The sequence below is a fragment of the Zootermopsis nevadensis genome, unplaced genomic scaffold (assembly GCF_977971745.1).
Source record: "Zootermopsis nevadensis isolate Lab colony 2312 unplaced genomic scaffold, Znev_1.0 Znev_ptg000003l, whole genome shotgun sequence".
Taxonomy (NCBI): Eukaryota; Metazoa; Arthropoda; class Insecta; order Blattodea; family Termopsidae; genus Zootermopsis; species Zootermopsis nevadensis.
This window is the reverse complement of record NW_028259135.1, coordinates 5,375,566-5,403,511: the sequence shown is the minus strand read 5'-3', so window position 1 is coordinate 5,403,511 and position 27,946 is coordinate 5,375,566. Positions and strand designations below refer to the sequence as shown.

At 39.1% G+C, this 27,946-nt stretch overlaps 1 protein-coding gene across 1 annotated transcript; it reads left to right on the top strand.

Moving 5' to 3' along the window:
• Positions 1-26,702, top strand: Nup160 (nuclear pore complex protein Nup160). Its single transcript, XM_022070136.2, has 20 exons — positions 1-297; positions 1,191-1,296; positions 2,158-2,365; positions 4,783-4,897; positions 5,688-5,877; positions 8,303-8,490; positions 9,198-9,358; positions 9,961-10,212; positions 10,958-11,232; positions 11,361-11,619; positions 12,558-12,799; positions 13,694-13,947; positions 14,848-15,021; positions 15,744-16,045; positions 17,743-18,015; positions 18,337-18,621; positions 19,393-19,573; positions 20,618-20,809; positions 23,160-23,560; positions 26,105-26,702. The coding sequence occupies exons 1-20, from the start codon at positions 213-215 to the stop codon at positions 26,198-26,200; spliced, it is 4,239 nt and encodes a 1,412-aa protein (XP_021925828.1). The 5' UTR covers positions 1-212; the 3' UTR covers positions 26,201-26,702.
• The last annotated feature ends 1,244 nt before the right edge of the window (positions 26,703-27,946 follow it).

Sequence of the window (27,946 nt, the reverse complement as noted above, 5' to 3'; positions counted from 1 at the left end):
TTAGGTTAAGCATCCTCTTCAACTTTAAATAGGTATTTTGTTGTTCTCTGTTGGCTACGCCGGTAATACCAACACCACATGGCTATATTGTCTTGCAGTAGTGTTACTGGTGGCGAATTAAAGTTTTGGCGGTTAAAGTGATGTTAAAAGAGTGAACATTTTTATTTAACGAATTGTATTACTGTTACTCAATTAATATCTATCAAGATTGAATGGGGGACTTTCCGTTAGGATTTCGGGAAGTTATTCCTGATCAAACGTTGCCTGAGAAATGGAAGGAATTGACTTTGAATACAGGTTAGGTTCAAGTATCACATGCAGTTGTAACTTATAACTGGTTCTAATTTTAATATATATAAAATTAGAACCCACATGATTCAGCTATATATGAGTCCGTTTCGTGTTGAATCATGCAGGAAAAATGATTGGTTTTGTGGTTGGTGAAACGTTAGACCAGTTCGAATTAAGGAAGGGCTTTGAATTTCGTAAAGAATATGCCTTTTGAAAGATACATTTAAAGTTTTATTTAAAAGAAATAGTGTGAAATATGCAGGTAAGGGTGTCGGAAAAAAGTGTATACAGGAAGCAAGAATCAGACCTAACTCATACTGTTCAACCTGCTCGAAGTGCCTAATCTGTTAATGAATTTAGGTTTTTCATGATTGTTATATGTAACAAAATTACCAGCTAGATCAGAAACAAAAACGAAGTAATATACATATAAAGAGTTCTGATGATGGTGTGTTACAATCAACTTGACTGTTACTTTGGACGTTGTCCATCATCTTGGGTATTTGTTAAAAACCATATTTTGGAGACTAAATCTGTCTGTCATCAGTTTAAGGAAAGGAGAAAGGGATGCTCTGAAGGGTTCCTTGGGCAGATTAGGCACTCCTTTCTCCTTATCTTAATTTGATGGTGGAGACAGATCAGATCCAGTTCTGAAATATGGTTTTAACAGATAACCAAGACAATGGATAATGTCCAAAGTAACAGACAAAGTAATATGTATGGCAAGTGCCTGGAAGGAACTTGTGGAAAGGACAACTAACTCATAAAAATAATGGGGCAACCTTATTTTGTGTCATCGTTTCTTAATCACAGTGTTTGATATCTAGTGTGCAATTTGTCTTTCTCTAGTATTAATCATTGTTTTTATATTAATTTATTGATGACTTTCTTTATTTCAGGGGGGACACAGAGTACATTACAGGACATCAAAGTTCCAGAGAGAGCTGGAGGTTACTGCTACAAGGACTCAACAAAGCATTACACAAGAAACCGATTTATTTATTGGTAATTATTGTTATATATTTCACTTCTCTTTATTCATTCAGGTAGTGGGTTGTGTGTGCACATTTCTGCCTGTCACTGAAGTTTTGATACATGTTGATTGAAATTCTTGATGATTAATTAATCTGTGCATTGTAATATTTGTAAATTAAACTTTTATTGCTTCCATTCAGTCTTGCAATGGGATTTGAATTATCCATTAGTCCATATAATCTAGAACTAAGAAAGGAGATATCTTTTATTAAGAATATGACACCATTGCATTAGAAATTTTTATCCCAGAAATGTTCCTGTTGTTTTGTCATCATTGTGAACTTTTTAACAGAGATCATTAAGGCATGTTCCTATGAATTCCAGGATCATTGTGGTCTCTCCATCTTCATTTCTCATCATTTCAGTATCTAATCAATGCCAGGTGTTCTTTTTTGATGCTTTTTAATTTTCTCTGTGTCCTTGTCTCATTATTTGGTTGAGTGTGATACAGTGGTGATCATAATCATTCATAAAATTTGATAACATTCTAACTTTGCAGCAAATTTCCTGCTTGGTTACTTGCTTGCTTGCAGATAAGATAATCAAATAAGCACAGACCTTGCAGAAGACATTCCAGCAAATAATGTAATGCATGACACAGTGAACATAGAATGTTCTCAGTTGTGATGCTAGGTGACAAAATATTATTTGTAAACCTTCAGATTCTGCAAGAGCAGTGCATTTTTTTAGATCTGAGAACCTGTGAAGTCCCTGTACTACATAATTAGTTTTTCAGTGAGTTAGTGAAAGTTTCAGTATAATTTCTCTACTTTTATAAGAGTTTTTGGCAACCAGAATAGTGTAATTGTAAGGTTGTTTTGATGTTGACAGGCGGATATGTCACGATGTTCTGGAGTTGGTTGAGCACAGCCTGGATGTGAACCTAGTTGGGAACAACATCCGCTGCAAGTTCCAGGACACCCCAGTGCTGGAGGGACTCACCATCCATGAGACATACAACAGTATTGTAGTGCTGGTAGCGACCGTGTCCAGCGTACATCGTCTCTCATTCCCACACCCTGACAAGATTCACAAGCAGGTACATTTCAGATTTCTGTGGTGGCTGTTCTGACACCGCAGTTGATAGGCATCGTTAGTCAAGAAGTTTATTGTTGTGAAATCAAAGGATCATCTCCATTTTTAAAACAGCTTATTAGCTTATTACTTGATCCTAACCTGGGATAGTTGAATCCATCCACATTTAGCATCCTTATTTGCTGAGATCACTTTTAATATTATTGTCCCACCTACGCATAGGTCTCACAAATAGACTCATCTGTCCAGACTTCAAACGCAACTTACAAGTTTTATACTGCATGGTCAACCTATCTCATACATATTAACTCCTCACCGCCGAGTGGCGTAAAATTACGCCCGGCCTTTAAATCCTGGGGATTGCAGCTGTGCGTAGTATTACGTCCGGCTTTAAGCCTAATTTCTTCAGCTCATAACTTTGTAATGATTAATGCCAGCGCAATGAGGTTTGTAGCACTCTGTTGTGGAAAGTTTTCTGTGTGTGAAGATCCGGCAACCTTGTTGACAAACCCTTAAAGGACTACCTGGGAGTCTAAAAATAGACGACTGGCCTCAGTTTTACAATGGAGAACAATTCAAGCAGTCGTGTGTTATTTGATGCTGAACAAAGGGCACTTCTAGACGAATTATTGGAAGTGACAATTATAGTAGCTCGGACACCAAGAGTGTAGACTTTGATTATACACAGTTGGTGACACCGGGAACGTTAGCGATTAGTGATAATGAGAGTAACAATGGTGGTGGCGAAAGCCAGGAAGAAATTGTAGAAGCAAATTCAGGTATTGTTTCCGGCAAGTATATGTGGGAAAATATAGAACCATTTACTGCTTCAAGAGAAGCATTTTGTAATGTATATGGTCCTCGGTTCGACACGGCTGGACTAGATGTCGTGAGTTCATTCGAAATCATTTTCGATACAGCTCTTGTGCAGCTCATTGTAGATGAAACCAACAGATATGCTAAGCAAGAAATTTTTAAAAGTGCCCATCCTCTCACATTTCGATCTAGGATTAGGAAGTGGCAAGATGTCACAGTAGACGAAATTTACGTGGTTTTGGCTCTATGTATGTTGATGGCATTGTTCAAAAGCCTACAATCAGATCTTATTATGCAAAGAACCGGCTGCTGTACACTCCGTTCTCAACTTCTGATCCATTTGCTCCCATTGGTCACACACAGAGAGCTCATCTTATAAGGTAAGATTACAAAACCATCTTTTAAGAGGATTTCAGTGAAAAATTCATAATTATATCTCATATAGTTCAAAAGTTATGGAAAAAAACGTATTTTACAGCAAAATGTAAACGGGCATTTAAAAATTACTACCGCCGGAACAGCACAACAGCGGTATATGCTGGGTATTTAAAATTCCGCGTCAACAGGTTAATTAATCATCCTCAAGTTATGATGGAGCAGGTAATATGACTTCCTTACATCAACCAAAATCAGTGGCGCTATTATTATGTTTTTCAGCGGAATTGGCGGCTTTGTTGAGTTCTGGTCTTCATGAGTGACCAATCAGCACAAAGTAGGTCTGCTGATAAGCAGCTAGACCTCAGTCTGTTCAGAATCCCTGTGGTAGAAGCATCGGCAGCCGCACTGCGTTGTTGCCAATTCTTATATGTTCTTTGTGTAGTGTTGTGGAATCCAATGTTCCACGATGCTACGTCTGGCACCACTCTATGTCGTTTCCTCGCTATCTCGCCCCTCCATCTACCACCACTACTTCCTACCATGGCACAGTACATGTGATTGGTGCATGCTCCAGCTGCCAATTCGGCTGAAACCAGTTATAGTTTCTTAACATTACATGCAGGTAGGTACCGCTTTACGACACTTCATTTTACACTGTTTCACATTAACGTCCGTTTAAAATAATAATGAAAAAATAAAAAAATATAAGAAGAAAATTTGAAAACATAAGTGTAAACGCAGCACAGGAACTGGGTACCTAGGCGGCGCTAGTGTCGGTGTCAGTTGCTTACTCCTTGTCCGCCAGTACAATGCATTATAATTCTTTCTTGATTTACACCGCTTCAGCTAACGACTCTGAGGAAGTGGAACATAACCCCAGCGTAAATTGGGGCCTACCTGTACTGTGTTTAACCAAACAGATGGCAAAGTGTTTTTCTAGTTTCAGTTAAAAAAATAAGGGTCATCTTGTATTTAAGTGGAAAATATTTGGGCCTACACATTACTCTTTATGAGTGTGTTTTTACACGTTTTAAGATTTTAGCAGATCGTTAATTTTAAGTTGTGTGAATTGTTTCCATTTTATATGTGTCATTGGCTGCCTTCCATATGTGGATGCTGCCTTCTTACCCATGCAGTTGTGACAAGGTACCCACTGATCATGATAAGATGAGCTGCTGTATTCTGATGTCACTTCAGTTGTCTGCAACGATTGATGTTCTGTTCCAGGAGCATCTGTTTGCCCACCATACAGACTCGAGCATCATGTCCATCTTTGCTGAGGCTTCAGCGAGCGCAGCGAAAGATCCTCGAACTTTCCATGTTATAAACAACACGGTGGCCAGTAAGTACTCGCTGCTTTCGTGTAATTCAAACACTTGGAAATTCTTTAAGCATCTGATTGTGTAATGCAGAGGTTCAGTATCATGTTCATAGAAACCTGTTATGGGATCTTCTTCTTCTAGTCTGATTATGTTAGTTTTTTCATGACACTTTTAACCTTTGTCATACAGCATTTAAATAGTGATTGTTACCTTTGCTGGTTGGATTTAATTCTTGGCATTTAAATAAAGAGATGCATTCTTATGAAAAATTACTCATGTCTTCTTAACCATTGGCTAAAATTACAATATAAAATCTGTCCTCATGCACACATCTTAGTGATAAGCCTAGAAAAACATTTCTTTTCTAAATACCAAGTGTCCGTACATAGAAAGTATTATTTATTACATTTTGCCTCAAATTAAAATACATAAATAATTCTTTGTTATTACTCATGCAACGAGCAAAAACTTCCTCTGAATTATTTATTTTGTTTTGTGGGTGCACACATAAACCAACCTAACATCTTGTGCTACTGAACATAGTCGGCGTAACCTTTCTGCAAGTGAAAAGTGCATATCAACACTGCCTCTGCTTTTGTTAGGGCAGTGCTGGTTGTGGCCGAACTCTAACCGTGCTCATTCTGTAGCCTCAGAGGTTGGTATCGTCATGCACTCTGAGAACGCATTTGTCTTCCACCTTAATGTTTATCTACAAAATATTTATATAACCTACCCACTAATTGAATAATTGTTCTTTGAACTCCTGCATGCATCAAGTGAAAATGTGGTTATGGAGGTTGTATGTTACAGGTACACCTCTGCCCCATACATCTGCGTCATGGCTGTCTGTGAATGAAGAGGCACTGTTCGCTCTTGCTTACAGCACTGGTCCCATTCTGCTCGTTAGGATGGATCCGTTATCTGGCATGGTGTCAGTCAATGAACTGAAGCAAGAGACTATGGTGCCACGTTTTCTGTCTGGCATAGCTGGTGCTCTGAGGTGAGTGTGAGTTTTGGAATCTATTGTATCTCACTGTTAGCATACTGGTCACATGTTGGGTCATCATCGTCGTCGTCATCATCATCATCATCATCATCATCATTATTATCAAAATAATAATATACTACCGCCGATATTTCCATCATTGTGGGTCATCTTTGTCCATTATTATTTGTTCCATCCTGCCTACTGTCGTGTTCTTGAGCTTTCTGTATCGTTTCTTTGCTTCCTCTCTTTTACATTCTTAAATGTCTCCCTTTGCATCATTATCTGCGTAGTCACCACAACTTTTGCTTTGACCCTTTCTGCCATATATCCACAAAAGGTGCCTAAAACCAACATGGTGCACTGGTATAACAAAACACCTGAGCACCTTTTCCATCTTTTCAGATATTTGAGGTTGAGCTCCTCAGTCATCCACCCTTTTTTTTATTCTTACAGTAATTCCTGACAGAAATTTGACTTTAGGGAGCGTTTTTTCACCCTGAAAACTACAGATGGTGGCAACTTGTGACCGTCAGTGGTGATTGCCAACATCATGGTATATTGTTGCTTATTCACACCTGTGATTTTAACTAGAACTGTCTTTTTGTCAGCATGTTCAATAGTGGTCTGTTTTGGAGTATTGCACCATATTGGGGTTTGATTAGTATTTCCTATTTGAGAAAGAAGGTAGCTGTGTTTCTTTCATATCAAAATCACATATTCTGAAAATTAACAATTTTTCTTCATACTGTTTAAGTAGTTCCTGAGAAATTATAGTCCCACAAATCAAAAGCTGCTGATGCTACAGGAACCATTGAACCCACCTGTAAATATCCTTGAATTCAGTTAAAGGAACATTGAATTTTTATGCTGTTTTAGAAGCCTCCAGCTGCAGTATTTTGGTACAAACTGCATAACCAGACTTTCACAAATCCATGTCACATGCATGGAGTTAATGTTGAATTAGAGGGAAGGCACTTTGGTTGCTGCAAAATGCCCGCTTACTTTTTGGTACATTCTTTACCTTTTTATTTTTGTTTTACACCATTCCCTAATGTGCTCTTTGTTCACATAACATTTATGACCTACAGGTATTTCTCTGCATATTGAATAACTTGCCAATTAAAAATTGTGGTGTAACTCAATATCTTGTTACCAGCAGCTAGGGTGTATTAACTGTCGCACACAAAAACCAACAATTCAGAAGATGTATGCAGACAAACTGAGTGTGTCAATGATTTCTAGTTATGAATTTTGCATCTTCCGTTGTTCTTAAAGAAAAGCTACCATTCTGCCTCTTATAAAGACATCTCTTAAGTAAGGGACTAGTTCACTTCTCACCTTCTGAACTCCAAAGAAATAGTTATCAACTTTAAATCTGGGACATGCTAAGATCTTAGTGTTCATCATCATTTCCTTTTTTGAGAATGAAATTAATGTAATTAAAATAGGCCATCAGCTTCTTCTTTTACCAAGCCTAAATGTGTTGTCAGAGTTGAAAACAGACATATATAATTTTATGGTATCTTTCAGGAAATCATTTGGATGTTTGAGGGTAATGAAGTAGCCCTCATCTCCTTTCTCCTTGAAACCGAAAATTATAATGTCCTTTTTCTTATATTATCTGCACTTTGTGGTCGACAGCATCATGTCTTTCATCCCATCTTATCGCCAGTGTAGTCTGATTATAACCATTGATCACAGAATTGATAGTTTTATTCAGAAGGTCAAACTTGGGCCCCAAACTATCAGTCTCCATTCTGATGTCATGGTGTCAGCTGTCTCCAGTGAGTGCTCCTTCAGCAGCCTTAAGATTGCCTCAATCTTATATCCCTGGCTTTTGACATACTCTAATATTTGATCCAGCTTCAGTTGATCAGCTTGTGGTCCTGAATTCATTTCCATTCCTCCCCATCACTAGAGGCATCATAACCACCAGCTCCTCATAGAACTTAGTTATTGAAGAACTGTCTGATCAGCACAATGCCACATTCCCTTCTTTCTTAAACCCTGTCATCAACATACCACTTGTGGCAGTATATACTTCAACAGTGACACACTGAACTCATCTGTTTGCCTACACATCTACAGCGCAACTCTCAATATATTTATATAGGGTTAGGATGAGGAGGATCAGATTGGGGAAACTGGGCAATCATCATATATATGGCTTTTTACTTAGCACTGAAAATGGAGGCAGTATACTTTGCTGAAGCATTAGTATACAGTTGAAAGACTACGTGGTACAACAGCATAGAAGACCACCACCAATAATCACATCAAAGAACATATATTTGAAATGCGTGTGCTCAAATATGGATCTTGCCTTTCCGCTGCTTTTACCTTTGCCTTCTGTTACCTGAGTTTGTTAAATTTAGTAAATGAAAATTGTATTTATACTGAGAGCTTAAATCAAATGCAACTGACGTTATGGGTGCAGGGGCAGAGCAAGTGACAGTGACATGGCGGTGAGTATGGTGCTGCATTCTGTTGGCCTCGAGACGTATTTGTTCTCCTTGAGTCGTGACGGTAACCTGCGCATGTGGTCATGCAGTCGTGCGCAGTGCATCATGGTCACGGACGCGCTGAACAACGTGGCTGAAAAGGGTCGGAACCTAACGCAAGGCAGTAAGTTCTGCTGTTCATGTTCAATTTAAACCCATCTTATGTGAACAAAAGTTTTGTATCTATTACTAGAAGGTTTCACTGTCATAACGTTCTGAGCTTGATATACTGTCATATTCACCAACCCATAAGTTAGCTGAAGAATTTCCGTCAATCTGATTCTTCTAGCACATGTACCACATCACAGTATATGTACAGGAGATGAATCCATGAGCCTAGTGTCGCTGCCTGATCAGTGAAAATAGAAACTCACTAAACCCAAACATCTTATCAGTGTTTTGGTTTCTGTAACTAATTACTTGGAAGGGCATGGTGTAACATGATGGCATATCCTTGGCTTCCCCACCCATCACAGATGCGAGATGATTTTAATTCTACGGCCGTAATAACTTGAGATACATTCAGTTCTGTATCTGACTTTATTTTGTTTTACTATGTTAGAAGGCAAGGACCCTTGATATTTTGTTAAATTATGTTATGTTATGTTATGTTGAGAGAGACTCTGTGTTAATTTTAAGACATTTTCAATGTAGTAATTGACAGTATCATTGTTGTGGGAGCCCTAATAAATTATTCAAACAAGAAATTCTGAAGAAAATCTAGGGTTAAGGATTAAGATTTGATATGTTAACAGCTGAAAAACCTGTACAGTTAAGTGAAGCTGCAAATTGTAAAGTTAAAGGTCTATGGTTGTGTTTCTGTTTGCACAGCTCAGAGCCATGTCCTGCGCAAGGCAGTGGGCAGTGACAACCAGCTTTACCTTGGAGTGTTCCTCTGTTTTGCTTCTGAGTCTCAAGTGTGTGTCCTGAAACCTGTGAGTGAACTTGGAGTCTTCAAGTTGATACGGCAGTGCACGGTGTATGCTCCAGATGTAAGTTCCCAGTTCAGTGGTGACATTGGGTTAGATAGGGGAGACAGATGGTTACATCGAAATGGAGATGGGGAAAATAATATTCACGTTGATCTTACAAAAGTTATTCAACTCTTCATGTTTGTTACTGACGATCAGTTTTAGTATTGGCAGTGCCAAACCTTTATGTTTTATTGACAGACCTATGTCAATGCATTAATCTGTAATTTTGCTGAAGAGACTGTGGGAAACCATTGTGTTGATTTTAATCAGGTACTTTATGAATACAAGTCTTTGTCATTACTGGTACAATAACCTGCTTATCTGAAGAGAAAAATATTACATTTACAATACCCAATGAATGAATAAAAAGGGGATGTGCCCATTAGTGACCCTAGTACTGCAGCCATCTGTGGTCTGTTATGATTCCCTGCCTTTGCTGCTTCAGGCCTCTAGCAATCCTAGATATGAAATGAAGCACAGTAGAGCAAAGCAGTCCAGTCACTTGATAATCCTGTCCTGTGTTTCAGCTGATTCTCCTTTGTCTTCATACAGCTGAAGTCTCTAATGTAATGAGTATTTTTTTAAATGATAAATTTCATTCAGCATCTCATGTCTTGCAGAATGACCTGGTTGACTTTGCCCTTGGTAGAGGGCAGCTGTGGGCTGTGTGGCGGACAGCACAGGGTGATGCAGCGGTGTCTTGTGCTCATCTGGATAGCAGTTCCCCAGAGTGGCAACCCGCTATACTGGAGCAGCCCCCTGAGAGAGATTATGTAGTGACTGATGTTGGAACAGACCCACGTCAGGCCTATGTATCATACATCTTCCACCCTGGTCAGTTTCCTCTGACTGTCATTGCAAAAGCACTTGGTGTAAGTTATGACACACACTCAGTATTTGTTCTGTGTTTACAAATGGTTTGAGCATTTTCTACATTCCGTTTGCTATGACTGTTGTATTATTAGAATGAATAAGGTTGGAACAGAATGTCTGGACTCAAGGTAAGTCACAAAGGAATGGAGAAAATTACGTAATGAAGAGCTTTCCATAATATTGTTGGAGTGATAAATCATTATTGTATAGTTTGTAGTACAAATGGAAAAAAGCATTTTGCTTTAAAAACGTTATAGATAAAAACCATGTGGGAGATTTGAGCATAAGTGGAAGTATAAGACTAAAATATGTTTGAAGGATTAATTTGGGATTGTGTGAATTGGACTGAATAGATTGCAGATAAGATTCAGTTGTGGGTTTCTGTGAAAATTGTGATGAAGCGTTGGCTTGTGTAAACCTATAAAATGTATTTATCCGTTAAATAACTATCAACTTCTGATGGCAGAGCCTAGAGTTTGTTTAGTTTCGTTAAGGTAGTTATTTCAGTGGCTGGTGGGCAGATGGGTATTTTTAAATGTACAGGTGTCCGAGGAAGAACTCTGGAGTTTTGGTTATAAACACTTATTCATTGCTTTGACATAAACATTTCTTATCAGCGAAAACTAGTAGAAAATGTCGCCATTGATGAGTGGGTGGGTACTTATGAAATTAGTGAAGTCAGTTGGTCAGTCGTAAATTGTGTGGATAATTAAGTAGCCAGTAATTTTGTTATTGTTGTGGCAGATTTTCCGGCGCTCCTCCCTGCTCTCTGACACGGCAGTCTCGGTAGGTGTCTTGAAAGAACGAGTATGTGTGGCTGTGGAGGCAGAAATACAGAGTGAAGTACAGGATTATGAGCTGAATGATGATGACTATCTGGAGGTTGCCAACCGTTGCTGGTTGCGCTTCTACTCTTGCTGTGTTCAGTATCACCAGGCAGGGGCTCGACCTGTTGGCCTGGTGCTGTTGGATCAGTCTGGGGTCTTGCTGGTCAAGAAACAGCAGATCTCTCTTTTCAGGTTTGTCAGACAACAGTTGCATATGTTCACTAGGCCACCAGCATGGGGTTATCCATTGTGCTTAATGGCAGTTGAACTTAGTACTGTTTCAGTCTGTCTTATTTCTTGCCCTTGTGTTTTTTATGTAGGCCGATGGATTCGCTGGAACATCTGCTGCTGGCAGGACCTGACCAGTGTGTTCCACAGCAGTTTAGGTCAACACCATTCCTCAGTGAAGATACTGATACTTGTGCTGATCTACTCCATGTCTTGTCCGTTCTCGTTAGCTTGGAGAACCGGTTGCCAGATGAGGTGAAGGCGGCGTTTGAACGAGAGTTGTACCAGTTGAAGATTCCAGACCAGATTATTGCTGATATGGCAAGGGAGCTCATGTCTGGTGATGACATTGTATGTATAATCACCTGGTTGTTGTTATAATGATGCTGTATCAACTGCAGAATTTATTTAGCATGGATTGAGGTATGAAGGTGGTTACAAATAATGAATTTTGGAAGTACATCGAAACTTACTTTATAGTTCCATATGAACTGCTGAGGTTGTATAATATCGAATGAAATATGGTGGGATGATTACAAATAAAGAACTTGCAATGCACAGGAAATCACAGTTTACTTTAAAGTACTCTCCAATGCAAAAAATTGTGGTTGTACAGTTACCATATCTGTTCACAGTGGGAAATCTTAGGATTGATTCACGCTTTAAAGGGTATCTCTCCTGACTAGTTTTCTGTGTTTGCTTCAGAAAAATGCCAGAACAGTGCCTTAGAATAAGCTGTGAAGTTATCAGAGTTTACCTGGGAAAACTGAGAAAGACAACAGAACACATCAGCCAGGACAGCTGTTCTGTTGATATGGATGAGAAAGTTTATCACAGGAGCTTACCATTGCGTTTTTAAGCCATTAACACTTCAAAATCTATTCACTAAGATCAACTTTAATATTATGTTCCTAGGTCTACCAAGTGGCTCTTCTTTGTAACAGGTTTTCCAGTTACAGTAACATGTGCTGTTTATACTTTTCCCAAACATCCATTTCATTGTTTATTTGATCATTTTATCAGTAATACATAATAGTCTGCTGATTGGTCTTCCATGATCAGCAGATAGTCATGTAGGTGATCAAAAGCCCCACTGCTTTGTTGTAATCTCTACAAATGCATGCTGCCATCAGACCATACCAATTCACATCTACACAGTCTATTTCCCTAAGATCTGAATTAATGTTGTCCTCTTATCTATGGCTCTGTCTCTCATACATTTTATCACTCTCTATCAAGTTTCCCAACCAGATATTCTTATTTTTCATGTTATGAAGTTATAATTTCAGGTGCTAAACCAGCAGTTCATGTCAAGCCTCCGCAAGAAGCTGGAGTATGTGAAGGACATCTACCCTGCCATGCTGATGCTGATTGAGGCTCTCACCCTGGATATTGGGCAGCCAAAGGAACTGGTATTGGACGACGTCAGTCCTGAGGCATCACGACTGATTCTGTCAATAAGCCACCTGTTCAGCAGTCATCTTGGTATCAGCACCATTGCACAGTCCCTGCATCAGATTGCAGTTGTGCGGTAAGTTGCGCCCCTCTGATTGGGCAGCATCTCACAGGATATGTTCTTGTCAGTTTTTAATTCATCATCACCTAACTGTTTTATTGTATGGATGTATGAAACATTGCCCCTTACTTTGACGCAAGAATTTAAATTACAGTGGAACCTCGATATGACGTGGGTTTCAGGGTACAGCTAAAGTACCAGCATTATAGCTACCCACATTATATGTGAAATTGACATTTATCTGATTTTGGAAACTCTGATATTATGTATATTTGTCCTTGAGGCATTAGAGTAAGTCTTTGGAGGTAAGTCAAGTTACATGTGCTGAATTTTTACGTAAATATGTAATAGGCAAATTTGTCTTAATCGAGAAATGTAAGAAACAAAGTGTAAATGTACAATAACTTTGAATGGTGGCATCAACTCTGTAATTACGGATTCTAAAACTGTGTCATTATGAGTATTAATGTATAATATTAAGTGTACATTATAACTGTGACAAATGTGTACAGTACAAAGGAAAATGTACTGAAGAGCCAAAACAGTGAAAATGTTGGTTGCATTTGTTGCAGTAGTAGATATTTTTTCTCATGGCTGTTCCACAGATAAACTGGTTTCCTGCAACCTTGTGCTTCATAAACTATAACCTACAAACAGAAGTTCCTTGTAATATGGTCACAATTATCTAGATGTTATATGTCTTTAAACTCTGTCATATTACATGTGGCATGTTGTATTTTTAAGAAATAGACTGATGTTAGTAGTGTGTCATATTTTGTTATCTAGAAGTGTTCATTTTAATTTATTCAAGTCCTTGCTTAAATCGATGACTTGACCTGCAGCCATTTTATTTTTATGTATTTTTGTTGATTTGACAAGGATGACCCTTTGTGTTCTTCTCCTCGTCAGGTTTTCCATCTGCCGCAACCTGCTGCTCCTACAACAGTTGTTGCTGGAGTGTCACCAGAAGTTGTCCTATTCAATGGATTCTGCTGGGGTGGACACTATACGATCTGTCCTCCTTCCTCGAGCAGTGGTGTTGACACAGGCATACTATGTCGTCATGTGGGTGAGCGAGACCCCAGCAACGGCCACATTTGCATCCACTATCTTCAGCAGTAGCTTGCAGCGCATGGCTGTACTGAAACTGAATGAGGCTACAGGTCAGTACTTGCTTGTCTAACAGGTGGAGAGTAGAAGTGTTCTTTGATTCTCTTCGTGGGGGCGGTCCATGAGCTTAAATGAAACTCCACATATTCCTAACCTTGGGACTTCATTGAGGAGAGTAGTCATTTTGAAAATGGGTGTCTTCTGGGTTGTTGTGCCATGTAGTCTGGTAGATGTCCACTAACGTTTCAGAACTCCTCCATCGTTACTCTGAAAGATGGTAGTGAAGACAATTCATTATTTACTTAGTAGGATTTGAGGTTCTCACCAAGAAGACAGTCATCTTCATAATTTACTTGTTTGGACACAAATTTTTAATTTACTTTAATTTTAATGTATCCCTCTTCTAAATATCTTAACCCTGTTCACTAAATGTAAAGCTTTCCACATTATTGAATGACTTTCTTTCTTCAAGTATGCACCACAAGATTATGTAGTGTTAGATTTGTTATGTGAAGTGTGTGTTTATAGATAATGTGTAATGCTGCTTTTATAAAACATACAAATGAACAAGCACCAAGAACCACTGTTCTGCTATATATTGCAATGTTCTTGCCCTGGGAGCAGTGTCTGGTCTTAAAGTTGGACAGACTTTTGCGCCTAACATCGTCTGTTGTTTCATTGGTGTTCAGAAGAATGCCACATTGGGTGGTAAATATGAGGAGACTAGTACGATTTGAGGTTCTCATGGTGGTAAGTATGAAGATGGCTGTCTTCTGGGTTGTAGCACCATGTAGTCTGGTAGAAAGGTATGCTGGTGTTGGAGGCAGCAAGGACCTATGAAACTCTGGTAAACTTCTACTAGACTACGTGGCACTACAACTCATAACACTGTCATGTCCATGAGGAGACCTTCTCTCAGATAAGCAGAAGTGTGGGCAATTTATATGTTTCAGGAGGAAGCATGGTGATACCATGCCACTCTCAGCACAGAACTCTCACGCTCCTAGAGCTGTTTGTGCAGTCATCAGGCTCAGTACATGCGCACTCACTGCTGTCGCAGCTGCAAATAGACGAAGAACTGCTACCTGTGTGGCACACGTCCATGCTCGCCTACATAACTCTCATAGGTAAGAGTTGTGTTGACCTCAGTCAGGAATGGCGTAACATGAGTGCCAACCCATAGTCAGAGGTAATGGAAGGTGAGGGCAGTGAAAAATTCTGTGCTGGTTCTGTCATATCTGGAACCCAAAACCCTGAGCATGTGAGCCCTGTACTGCTGGTTTGAGTCTGTACTACATGTACTATTTATTCTTTTACGTCCCATGGATGGATGGTGTGTTGATGTCTTTTTATTCTGGGACTTTTACTTTTTTACTTTGTCCGGAGATAGGGATTAGCTCTATCTAGTGGGCCCAACTGTGTAGGATCCTGAAGACGGAGATAGAGTCCCATCTCCGAAACTTCGTTTTACGTTTTATATTTTATATTTTACTAGACGATGGATAATATCCAAGGAAATTTTTATTCAAATGACTCTTCACCAACGTCAAGAAGTTTTAGATTTGATATACACGAAATATGTTGGCCATAGCCTCAAAGCTTTTTACTGGTATTACGTCTGTGGTCTTCTAACCACCTTAAATTGTTCCAACAAAATTAGCAGGTATATAACCATACCAGACTTTGTTAAACAGGCATATCAGTTGTTGGTAACAAAACAACAGCATTTCCTTTGTATACTTACCAATCCATCGTTCATAATTCTCCTGTCTTTCAACACTATATAATCTGTGCAATTTATGAAGACATAAAGAAATCAAATGGTACTTAGTGTGTTTCATGGTCACAGGTCAACTGGTGTGGCCGGTTTGCCGCCATTTTGTGTTTCCTGAGTTCCTCCTGGCATCATGCCAGCACCTCCTGATACAGGAATATGTACGCCTGTTGCATGGCTGGTGTGAGTGGAACAATTGCTCTCGTAAGTTCCTGCTGGGCTCTGCATTGCTTGACATGGGTGAACCTTATAAGGCCTATGACCTGCTTGTTCAGGCTGCAAAGGGGATCACCACAGATGACTTCATGGCTACCAAGCTGGTGCCCTCTGCTGGCACCCTTAGTGAGCAGCGACTGTTGGTGCTGTACTACCTCAAGGTATGTGATGGGTTGTATATTACAATACAGTCCGAGTCATGAGTTGTAACCTACTTTCCTTTTTCAAGGAGTAAAGATTACGTATAAACAAAATATGAATGATAAGAATTTAATGGATATTTTAAATTAAAGTAAATAATCTTAAAACTTTGCATACCGTGTAGTGTATTAGAATAAAAATAAGCAAACAAACAAACTATTAAACACTATAAAAAAGACACTAGTGCCATACACGTTTCAACCTCAAGAGGTCATCATCAGTGGCAACAGGGAAATTAATTAATTTAATCAAAATGGTTTGAAATTGGTCTAAATATGGTTTAGAAAACAAATAATGAAGTGGAGTATTTTACAAAATCATATCAAGCAACAGGAGTTGAACTCTGCACTTAGTTATTGATCCGATGGTCCGGTGGCCATAGCTGGTCTGCGGCAAACTGTTTTTGCGTCATCCGTACCTGTGAACTCCAACAAAGCGTGGGTGTTAAAGTAAATAATATTGCATCCCATATCACCATGGAATGTCAGATTGTGAACGGAGGAAAATACCTCAAAATATGGAGGATAGCTGTAAATATATTTATTAAGAGGTAGTGGACGTCTGACAGGAGGTGATCTGCAGCTTGGAAATTGGGTGTGGGGGCTATCAACTCTCTCCAGTATACAAGGTTTGAAAGGTATTCTTAACACATCACATAGGTCCTTGTTGCACTTGTGTGATGTTAAGACCATTGTTGCACTATTATTGTGATCAAGAAAATAATGATTATTAGACAAATGAGACTGGTCCAAGAAACCCTAGCCAAGAAGTTGGGCTTTGTACATTCAATCTAGCCAAGCCCAGGGCTAGACGCCCCTGTAGCTTTACATTCCTGACCTTTTCCCAACATTCTTGCTACGTGGGGCTGAGCCTCCTGTGCTAGATGCTCCAGGGGCTTTTAAATTGTATTAAATGATTGGCAGCTCATACATTAACAGTTAACACATTTAGTGGTGTTCTTTTCTGTGGCCATTGAAATCACTGAGTCAAGCACTTGTGTTACTGTTTCCCAAAATGGGCCTGTAGTTTGGTCTGCTTCAGTATCAGACACCCTGTCTTCTTTCAGTTGTTGAGGATACCTTCCAGTGGTGAGTTTTTGTGACCATGGTAATGACCTTTGGTCTGCATAAAGGGAAGGATATTTCCCAACCAGCTGAGACACTGAGTGACTGTTTTCTATGGAATCTGGAGGGTTTGTAGTATCAGCACATGGTTACCACCCTGCTACTAAACTGAAAATTTCAGTATCAGCATTTTCTGTTTCCACGTGTTTGCACTAACAACACTATCACCACTTTTGTTATTGTTTTCATCAAAATACTTGACTTTGAGCCGCAAATAAAAATCTTAGCGACAGCTTCATAATCTTTTAGAGAAGAACATTACTGATTATGTGAGCCAGACATGAAGAATAGAGACTGGATCAGCCTTTAATACAACACTATCATTGTGTTTTATCAGCTGAATGACCTTGATCAGGATATGAGCATAGCAACTGAGTTCATTCTGTAATCTCTGCCAAATTGGCAGTTGCTGTATTTGGCGCAGGCTGAGCATATGTATAAAAATGTGTAAATTGGTTTGGTTGTCATGGAATGAGTTAAACATTATTCAGAAGGTTAAATGGTTGAGAAGATGATGGGACACTGTCATTCAGGTGATCAAGATGTTCGAGCAGCAGAGATGTAGCGACTGCGTGATCAACATGGCAAGTACAGCCATCAGTGTGGCTCTGCCTGATGACCCAGATCTACCGACCCTCCACTCTGTAGTGTTCTGCCATCACCTGAAGCTGGGGCACCACCAAGAGGCATATCACTCCCTCATAGCCAACCCCGATGCTGCTCGTCGTAAGGACTGCCTGCGGCAACTGGTGGTGACCCTGTTTGAACGCCAGCGATTAGACACACTTGCTGACTTCCCATACCAGGTAGGTATGCAGTTCATGCACTGACACATGGCTTTAACCTTTGAACAGTTTTATTATAATAAACTAGTAAACGTGTGAGCTGAACACAAATGGCATTGAAATTGGTTTGATGCTTTTCCCACTACAACAATCGACTACTTTACAGAAACCCAGGTTTCTGCAGAACACAGCTTGAGAAACACTTATATGTAAATTATCAAGTTCCTTGTGTAATATCTTAAATTTCACACTTCTTCCTTTTCACTTTGTCGGCTGGGGAACGCTGTGGTTAATGTGCTAACAAAACCTGTAAGAGCATGACTCACAGCCGTTGTGTTGCAGGGGATGTATGAGGACTTGGAGCGTATAGTGGAGTCTCGTGCACGATCACTGGACCTCCTGTCTTCCAACTACTACAACTTCCTGTACTCATTCCACATGAAGAAGGGAAACCTACGCAAGGCAGCTACTATGATGTACGAGCAAGGCGTACGGCTTGGGCAGGAGACCACCGGTGATTCAGAGTCATTGCATCAGCAGGCAAAATGCTATCTAGCATGCCTTAATGCCCTGCGCCTGGTAGACCCCAGATATGCCTGGATTGTGAAACCGGTGCCCCATGCTGAGGTATGATACATTTTCCTCAGTTACAGAAGTAAATTTAGTAATGTTATACACAACATTATTGTTTATTTAATTGGGACCAAGTAGCACCGAATGAAAATTTACGTAAAATCTGCCTTAATAATATCCTCCCATTTCTGGCACAAGTGCAGAAATAGAAGTTTCAAGCCAAAATGTTGTATGCCCCCCCTACAATTGTATGAATTCTTATGTCCTTATCTCCATCTTCCTTTAACGACTACCCTTCATTCCGTATGTTCTCCATTTCTCTTACTGCACGTTTCTGAATCACATTGCTTTTGTATTTAAAAATAAAATGGCCATTCTGGAGCCAGATTAGACCATTGACCTAATGCATGATATGAAGGAGAAGATGTACATTATTTATCTCCCTGAATTCTATGTATTTTGCACAAAAACTTTTTATACTTTCAGAGAATAATGGATGAGGTATTCTAAAATTGAATGTTGCGTTTTCCATAAGTTTACAGTCATGATTGATCCTTGTGTTATGATACGCATTTCTTTCAAAAAGTATGCTGAATTTCCAGTCCTTCATGTAATGAAAATTTGAAAGTAAAACCTTGTATTATCCAGATTGGGGGAGGGGGGGGGGGAATTGTCCAGGATGAGCTGAAATTTAGTAACATCATGAATTTAATAGGGGCTACTAATGTTATGTTTTCTGTGCTAAGATTTTTACATGTGTTGATGATGTCACACCCTAATGCTATAGAGGGGATATGACTACATTGGTTTTGTCTTGTCTCCCAGACTGTTAATGAGCCATCAGAAATGAGTCCAAAGCGACATGCAGATGGTGAAGAAGTGTTGCAGCGCAATGTGAAGTGCCAGGTTCAGGTGTTAGAGCTTCGAGACATACAGAAGGAGTTTGAACTGGTGAATGCTCGGCTGCGCCTGATGAAACACAGTCCTGAACTCTGTTCCAGCATAGGCAAGTTAACACATTTTCACTCAGGGCCAGTTCTCTGTTGATTAGAAGGATTGAGGGAAATCTGTGTGGACAATAGAGATTCAAACCACATGCATTGCAATAGAGCTGTCATTTTACCTCTGAGAAACTTTTTGATTCCTGCACTTGAAGTTGTCCTTCATATTCTGTCATTGTTCATTTATGTAACATGCAAATGGAATTGATATACTAAATACTGTTGAGAATTAAATGATACTAGAAGGAAGATTTCTGTGGTAAGTAATCAAGAGTACAAGGGCGTAATTCAATTTGGAGAGCACGTATTCTAAATGCTTCTTTTGTTGTGATTTTTCATATCTCCTTGTTTTCGTGTTTTGTTATTGCAGATACTGTACAACAGATTTTTGTGGATGTAATCACACTCTGAGAGTCAAGTGGCATAGTCAGAACATTTTCTTGTATTCTATTAATACAAATATATTTCTGACTATGCCATGTGACTTCGCTGATGTGATGTGATCAAATTCATGAGAATTAATTTGTTCTCATATCTACAATAAATGAACATCAAGACCAAGGATGTATGCAAATCATGAAACACATTTGAAAATATGTGTACCTCAAACTGGAGTATATGTTTTACTCATGTTTACTTATTCTAGAAATTTTCGTTATATATCAGACAGTTTACTTAAATGGAAACAACTAAAAGTTTTAAAAATGGCCCTGTTAGTGCCGTCATGTTTGTTTTTCTGGTCATCCGTCTGTCTGCATGTAACAACTCAAAATATGTTGAGTGTATTTTCATTAAATTTTATGTTGGTGTGCATTACTAAAATCTGTTGACATATTATAGTTTTGATTAAAATGAGACGTCAGTAATGAACACTTTACACGAAAAAATCTATGAGCATTTGTCACACAGTCACTGGGTTGGGAGTCACTGTTGTATCCTAAGTTATTACAACTTGACTGATCAGATGAATGAGAAGCGGCACGTTCATAATATCAGCTCGTGGGGAAGTGGAACATAAACATGGTGCACGTTTATTCTGTGTCCAACAGGAACGCGATTGAATGCTGCTGAGCTTGTGGCTGTCCTGACGAGCGTGGGAATGTACCAGGTGGCCCTAAAGCTGTGCCAGCTGTTCTCTCTTCCCCACAGTGGAGTATTTGAGGGACTTGCAGCAGCATGTGTTAAGTTGAAGGCAGAGACCAGCGGTGCATGGGACTGGCTTGTCGAGAATGATTTCTCGGGTATGGGGCTACCTCATTTTGATATTCCATAGTTGTCTAGGACTGTGTGTTTGCATTTTTCTGCACCATTGCCCACTCAGCATCTCATTCAATTGCTTCAAGAAGCTCTTTTCCTGGTAATGGAGTATGAAACTGACGTTTTCCTTTCTTTCTTTGTATTCAGTAGGTGTTATACCTAGTTCAGACCTTAGCCAGGAGATGTGCTGTAATGACTAAGGTCCTGCCATAGTTTTCGTCAGTCACTTAATCCAAATTCTGATTGGTGCCTTTGTTCTCGTTTCAAAGTTACAGCAACCACCCTCACCGGGACTCGAACCGACGACAATTTTTCAGAGTTCTTAACTTTCTAAAATCTCTTCCTGTTCTCAAGGATGCCAAGAGTTCGGAGTATTCTAGTGGAAAAGAATCGTCCTTGATATCAGATGCTGCATCGCGATCCAACTCTAGACTGAGTCCTCTAAAATCGTCGTACCTGTCTAATACTACCTCTGCTTTTTGTTGCTTTCTACGTACCATCAGCTGCAATCTGATCTGATTGGCTCTCATTTAAATGACGAAAGTATGTTTCAAACAGGTGGCTCTTTATCTGACAGCTTCTCTCCTGAATCGTGATCTATATACATTCCTAATACCATACAGGTAAATCTCGATTTGCGCCGATTCAGAATAACGCCGCTTTTGAAACCAGCAAGTCAAAAAGTGGGGGGGGGGGGAAATTACTGTTATTTATAACGTTTTACAATGTTCCTCGTACTGATTCGTATACTAATTCCTAATTCTTACATCGCTGATTTTGAATAAAAATTATAAATACAGTCACCTCTGCACTCATTGCTAAGTAGTTGCGAGATAATCTCCTAAAAATGCGCCAACATTGCACAACGGTCATGTGAGCATTGGTCACTCTTCACGGTGAGTCATTTGCATTCAGCCTAATAAGGGAGTAAGGAAAAATGCGCTCAGTTCTCTTGTTGATGCATTGAATGTGCTAAACGTGTTTGTGTTGCTGTTCGACCACTATTCTGCAGTAGCAACTGTTTTATATTTATAAATTGTAGAAGAGCCACCATGTCTGATAAGAGAAGTGAATGTGTTGCTAAAAAGTTGCGTAGGTCTATTGCATTAGAAGATAAGATGGACGTAATTCATAGAATAGAAGGTGGTGATACCCGTCATAATGTGTGCAGAAGTATGAAGTTGCCTCCTTCCACTGTGACTACCATAATGAAAAATTCATATAAAATAAAACAGTCAATGCAACAGGCTACGAGAGTAAGTGCAACGCAAGTGAGTTATAGCAGAAGCAAACTTTTAGAAAGAATGGAGAAATTACTGTTGCTGTGGGTGGATGACATGAATAAAAAAAACATTCCCTTGACTGAAATTGCTATCACGGATAAGGCGAAGTCAATTTTTGAGGAACTTAAGTCATCAGTGTTTGGGTGCTGGGAACGCATGTCATTGACTTCCCATTGATTACATTATAAAAAGAGTTTCAATTTACGCCGATTCCATTTACGCCGGTTTGTCCTGGAACGCATCCCCGGCGTAAATCGAGGTTTACCTGTATATTCTTCACTGAAATGGAGAGATTTCAAGGGCCTTGCTATTAAGAAATGATAATGAATTCTGTTATGTAAATGAAACCAATGTAAGTACAGTACATACACCTGGCCGTAACAGTAGACCAGACCAATGTTAAACATACAGTGAAATCAACCAATAAATCTGAGCAGACATGTGTTAGCTTGCAAGTAAGTGACATGAACCCTCCTAGAATTCATTGTTTCATTGTGAAACCTAAAACTGTACAAAATATTGCTAACAAAAATTGTTTTATTGCATTGCATTCCTAAATGATAGGGTAAATATGTATGTGTTTCTGAAACTTTGACTTATGGTTCTGAAGAAAGAATCCTGATGTGTGGTCAGTTTACAGTGCAAGAGAAAATTTATAACTTCTCAGTTCAGATGGTAAAGAAATTGAGAGTGTTGAATTATTTTTAATCATTTTCATATCGTTATGGTAATTACTTCAAATATTACCTTAAGCACATATTCTTTGTACATTAGTTCTGTATTGTGGTATACATAGAGACAGTGTCCTTCAAAATTGTTTTGGATTTTAAAAGTGCCTGTTGTGCTGAACATTTTTTGAATGGTATAAACTCTTGCTGCACTGTATTTGTGAGTTCTACTATGCTATCATTTTATTTATACCTTTGAGGTCCATTTATATTCACATATAACTTTCCACAATGCTCAGTTTATTTTCTTTGAATTCCAGAACTGTTGGCTCTGTCCAGAGGTGCAAAGATCAGTTAGAGTGGAATTTTTCTTTCTTCCCCAGAGCTTGGAATTGGAGAGGCAACGGCAGTGTCATTGGCATGGCGACTACTGGAGACGCTGCTGAACAAGTATGAGAGCCCCAGGCAGAGCACGCTGCATAAGGCTGTGGCGACTCGGCTCTTGGGGTTGGGCGCCTTCCTGCCACACTGGCTAGTTACATCATACAAACTGAGGAACCCTGCTGAGCTTCTGCGTGTGCTGCTATCTGCTGGCAGGCTTGTGGAAGCAACTGAGCTTGCCAAAGAATATATCTGGGCTGTACTGGGACGTGGCAAGGAATACTTTAGACTGGAGAACTCCCTCCTGGCCACAGCACCTCCCACGTGGCTCCCATTCCAGACCCTGGACCTCCTCTTGCTGGAACTTGAGGAATCCAGTGAACAGGATGGGGAATATAAGCAGGTGAGGAAACAGATGGATCATTTCATTGGTTGATTATTATTCCATGGAGCAGATTTCTTCTTAAGAAGTTAATAGTCACCCAGATAGTCAAGAAGTTCTCTCCACCTTTTATTACTAAGTTCATAAGGGCCTGCCATGTTTTCTCTGAGGTTTTATGAATTGAATTGTTGTTGAGAACACAATTGAACAGACTGTCAGACTTCTGTCAGCACAAATGTTGTCTGTCCAGTGAATCTTTCATGTAGGCCAACTTTGCCTTCATGAACAAAACACAAAACTGTTGAGAGCTGTGGTTTTGATATAACATCATAAATGTTATTAAGTATAATAGTTAACGTTATATATTGCTTGAATAATGTCATTTTGTGCAGGTCGAGAAGTTCCTTGGAGCATGCTTGATATATTTAAGTGAAAATGTAAAAGATAATCATAATCTTGAAGCTCATTCAGTAATTAAATATAATTGTCTCTGTTCACTGAGTTACTAGATTCATCATGACATTTTTAGGTTTAGAAAATGGAACATGTTACTGAGCGCTTTCACATTTCTGTTGTGCTATACTTACATGGTTGATGTTGGAAACCCCCACGTTTATTTCACACACTGCCGCCTTTGGAGAGCAGCAAACAGGGCTGACAGAAAAGTCGTGTTCAGGTATTACAGCCCGTCATCCATTCCTCTGATTCAAACTGTGAAGTTGAAAAGTTCTTTGTATATTTAAATGTTTTGTATTTATGTTTAGAAACTAAATTTGGAAGTGCCAGACATTGCTTTCCTTCCGTCACATTTTTTAACTTTTCCTTGCAGGTTTTTTGAGTTGAAGAAGGTGTAGTCAGTATAACTATTGCTCATTCTTTAAGAAGGGTAAAAGTCTCAAAAGGTGTCAGAAATAAGACATCAATTTTAAACACTCTGTATACAAAACCATGCAAATGAAAAACTAATTTTGAATGTAAAAAGAAAAAGTAAGCCACTGAGTGACATTCTCCACTGTGGGCTGGGTGCTTGAGTTCTACCCATTACGAGGTGCAATCGAAAGGTTTCCAGACTGCGCGTATAAAAACCCGTACACTTATCTCAGGTATTAAATTCATCCATCACCCTCGAAGTAGTTCCCCTGGGAGTGAACACAACGATCCCAGCACCGCTGCCAAGCCTGGAAGCATCCCTGGAAATCTTTCTTTGTCAGCCTGTCAAGCACCATCTGCGATTCTGCCTGAATCTCTTCTATCGTCTCAAATCTCCTTCCCTTTAGCTGAATTTTCATCTTTGGGAAGAGGAAGAAGTCACACGGAGCTTAGAAAGGAAGTTGGGGTCGGTTCTTGCAAGATCTTTGAGCTCCTGACAAACGAGAAGTCGATTCTGCTTCTAGTCCTCTGACAGGATGCGTCGCATGTGGAGTTCTTCCTTTAGAATCAGCTGACAGGTCCCATAGCCTATCCCAACAATGTCGCACAAGTCGTTGATGGTACGACGTCGATCTTCGTAAATGGCCTGCCGAATCTTCGTAACATTTTCGGGCGTTGTGCTCGAAGATGGTCGTCCAGAACGCTCGTCATCATCGACAGAGGTTCGGCCATTTTTAAAACGTGAATGCCACACAAAAGTTTGTGCACGACCCATTGCAGACTCCCCAAATGCTTGCTTTAGCATTTCATAGGTTTCCGTAGCCGTTTTGGCGAGTCTTTGGCAAAATTTGATGCACACGCCATTCCGAACTCGCAGGAGGGTCGGTGTAATGCACTACCAAAACGCCCGTAACTAAGAAACAAATGCTAATTCGATGATGCCGACTGGCACACTGATTCACTATGAATGTAGGCCGCACCCCCTAGCGGCAGAAGCTCGTACTACATCCGGTTCGCCCTCTATTGACACAGTCTTGAAACTTTCCGATCGCACCTCATATAACCCAATCATCTTGTGCCTCTCCCCTTCACTTCTCCCTCAGGACCTGGGATAACATGCACAGTGACTTTTAAGCTCAACTAAAGCTGCTTGCACCCAACATAAAACCCAGGAAACAACAATGCAAGTGAATACTGTTTGTTCATTTATACAAAATTATTATGAATATGTATTTCTATTAAATATTATTTAGTATACATGCTTTAATAATTTGACTTAATAAAATATATAAATATTTAAAAATAACCGTCAATCACAATAAAATTTAAAGATTAAAACATTAAAATATCATATTATGTTCCCTATCGAGTACTCGATTTACATATGGAACTTACACAACATGTTTCAGCTAAAAGTAGCCATCTTTTGGTGTATTATATATAAACTTTTTACTGAATTGCTTTTTACGATTTTAATGACTTTTAATGATTTTTCTTCTGATGTTTTGTCCTTTATATTGATTCACTATTCGTTGTAGTATCATTTGTTGTGTTATAATTGACTTAATAAATTTTTTAAATTAATTATTTCAAAACTTTTGTGGGTGTGCAGCACATACCTAGCATGCCCTGGTCTGATTGGTTTTGCATCTTCACTTGATGGGAATCGGTAAAGTAACTGTTTTTTGCTTGCAGCTGCATGCAGAACTGAAAGACCTGGTGGAGTACTACCTACAAATAGCCACACGGACATCACAAGATAAGGTGCTGCTGTTAACAGCGGTGAAGTGAATCATTACCGCCAGAGTGGACAACATTCTCTCATTTTTACATTAATTTTTGTGGTCCCAGCGCAGGTAACATCAAATCACCCCTTAGGACATTTAAACTTCCTACCATACTCGTTTCACATTTTTGAACAAGATGATCCGGGAAGAACGTAGGAGCCTCTGTTAATTTAAATTCTATCTTGTGTATTAAGAGGCAAGCAGAAATTATGAGCTTGAATAAGTGATGTATTTATTTCTGTGCTTAGTTTCCATCAGTATAGATACCAATGCCATGTAGTTGTTACACACAACTTCAAAATTTCATGTCATCTGCATCTTTCTAATTAACACACAAAAAATCTTCGTACAATTTTTAAGTGTGTTTTGTAAGTGTTGCCATATTAGATTTTACATGCCTTGCATCAATGGTTCATTAGTTATTGCTGTCAAATAAATAACTAAATATGAATTTTATGTGGATGCCATTGTACAAAAATAAAAGTTACATTTTTTTTGCTCCTTCATTTAGGATCTTGTTACATGTTGCCAGTTTCATTAAATTCCATCTGTTAGTTAAGCAAGTCAGGAAATGTTGCTTAGCCTACAAATTCTTATGCATTAACCAGAATTTGACCTTTGACCATGGAATATGGCATCAGTGAGGTTCTCTTCTTGAATAGGTAAGAAACTGGTAGCTTCTCAAGAAGGACTGTGCTCCATGAAGATCATAAACCATGATCTTCTTTTATTGCAGATTCAAATTTATTGTTTCAAAGGTAATTTACACTACAGGTGTCGCACTACCCTGGGTCAGTATATGAGCTGTCTGCGTTTCTTGTTAAATATTCATGTTAAAAAAAATACCAGTTTGGTAAATTTCAGTTTGAACTTCATGCAAAATGAGAGATATATTGGACTGATAACTAACTTTATAGAACTGAGTCCTTGAAAAGTTGATAGTCACTCAGTTGGTCAAGTCATTCCCTGCCTTTCACGGAACCAGAGGTTCATCACTAACAAACTAAATCAACTCCATGGAACAGAATTATTCTTAAGAAGCTAATAGTAGTCCAACTAGTCAAGAAATCCCCCAAATTTTATGGGACCCAAAGGTTCATTACCATGTTCACAAAAGCCTGCCATCAGTCCCTGTCCTAAACCAGATGAATCCAGTCTATACCAAACCCAAATTTACTAAAATCTGTGATATATTTGGTCTGAAGCTTTCACAACATTGAATTTTTCTTGGGCTACCAGCCATGTCAGGTGACAAAATCAGCATTTCGAGAACAATCTCTGTCCTCGTCCTCAAGGTACTGAAGTGGCTGGAGATCAAGCTTTTTTATACACATTGAAATTACGTGTATCACCAGTTAAGATGGTGTATTCTGTTAGTGAAAGGATATATTTAGTGTAGTATTATGAGGTAGTTTGTATGATGGTCCTTTGAATGTGTGTGCCCCAAGTGAAGATTAAAATTGGTGGTACAAAGGACAGCTTTTATGAAGCACTAGAGCATACTTTCTGTCAGTTCCCAAATTACCATGTGACAATTTTGCCAGTAGATTTTAGTCCAATGGTAGAGAAGAACGTTACTTTCATATCGATGGCTGGGAATAGGAATTTACTTAAAACTAGTGATGATAATGTACAGGTAGCCCTTGATTTGCGTTGATTCAGAATAACGCCAATTTTGAAACCAGCAAGTCAAAAAGTGAAAAAAATATATTTTACTGTTATTTATTACAATGTATCTTGTACTGATTCT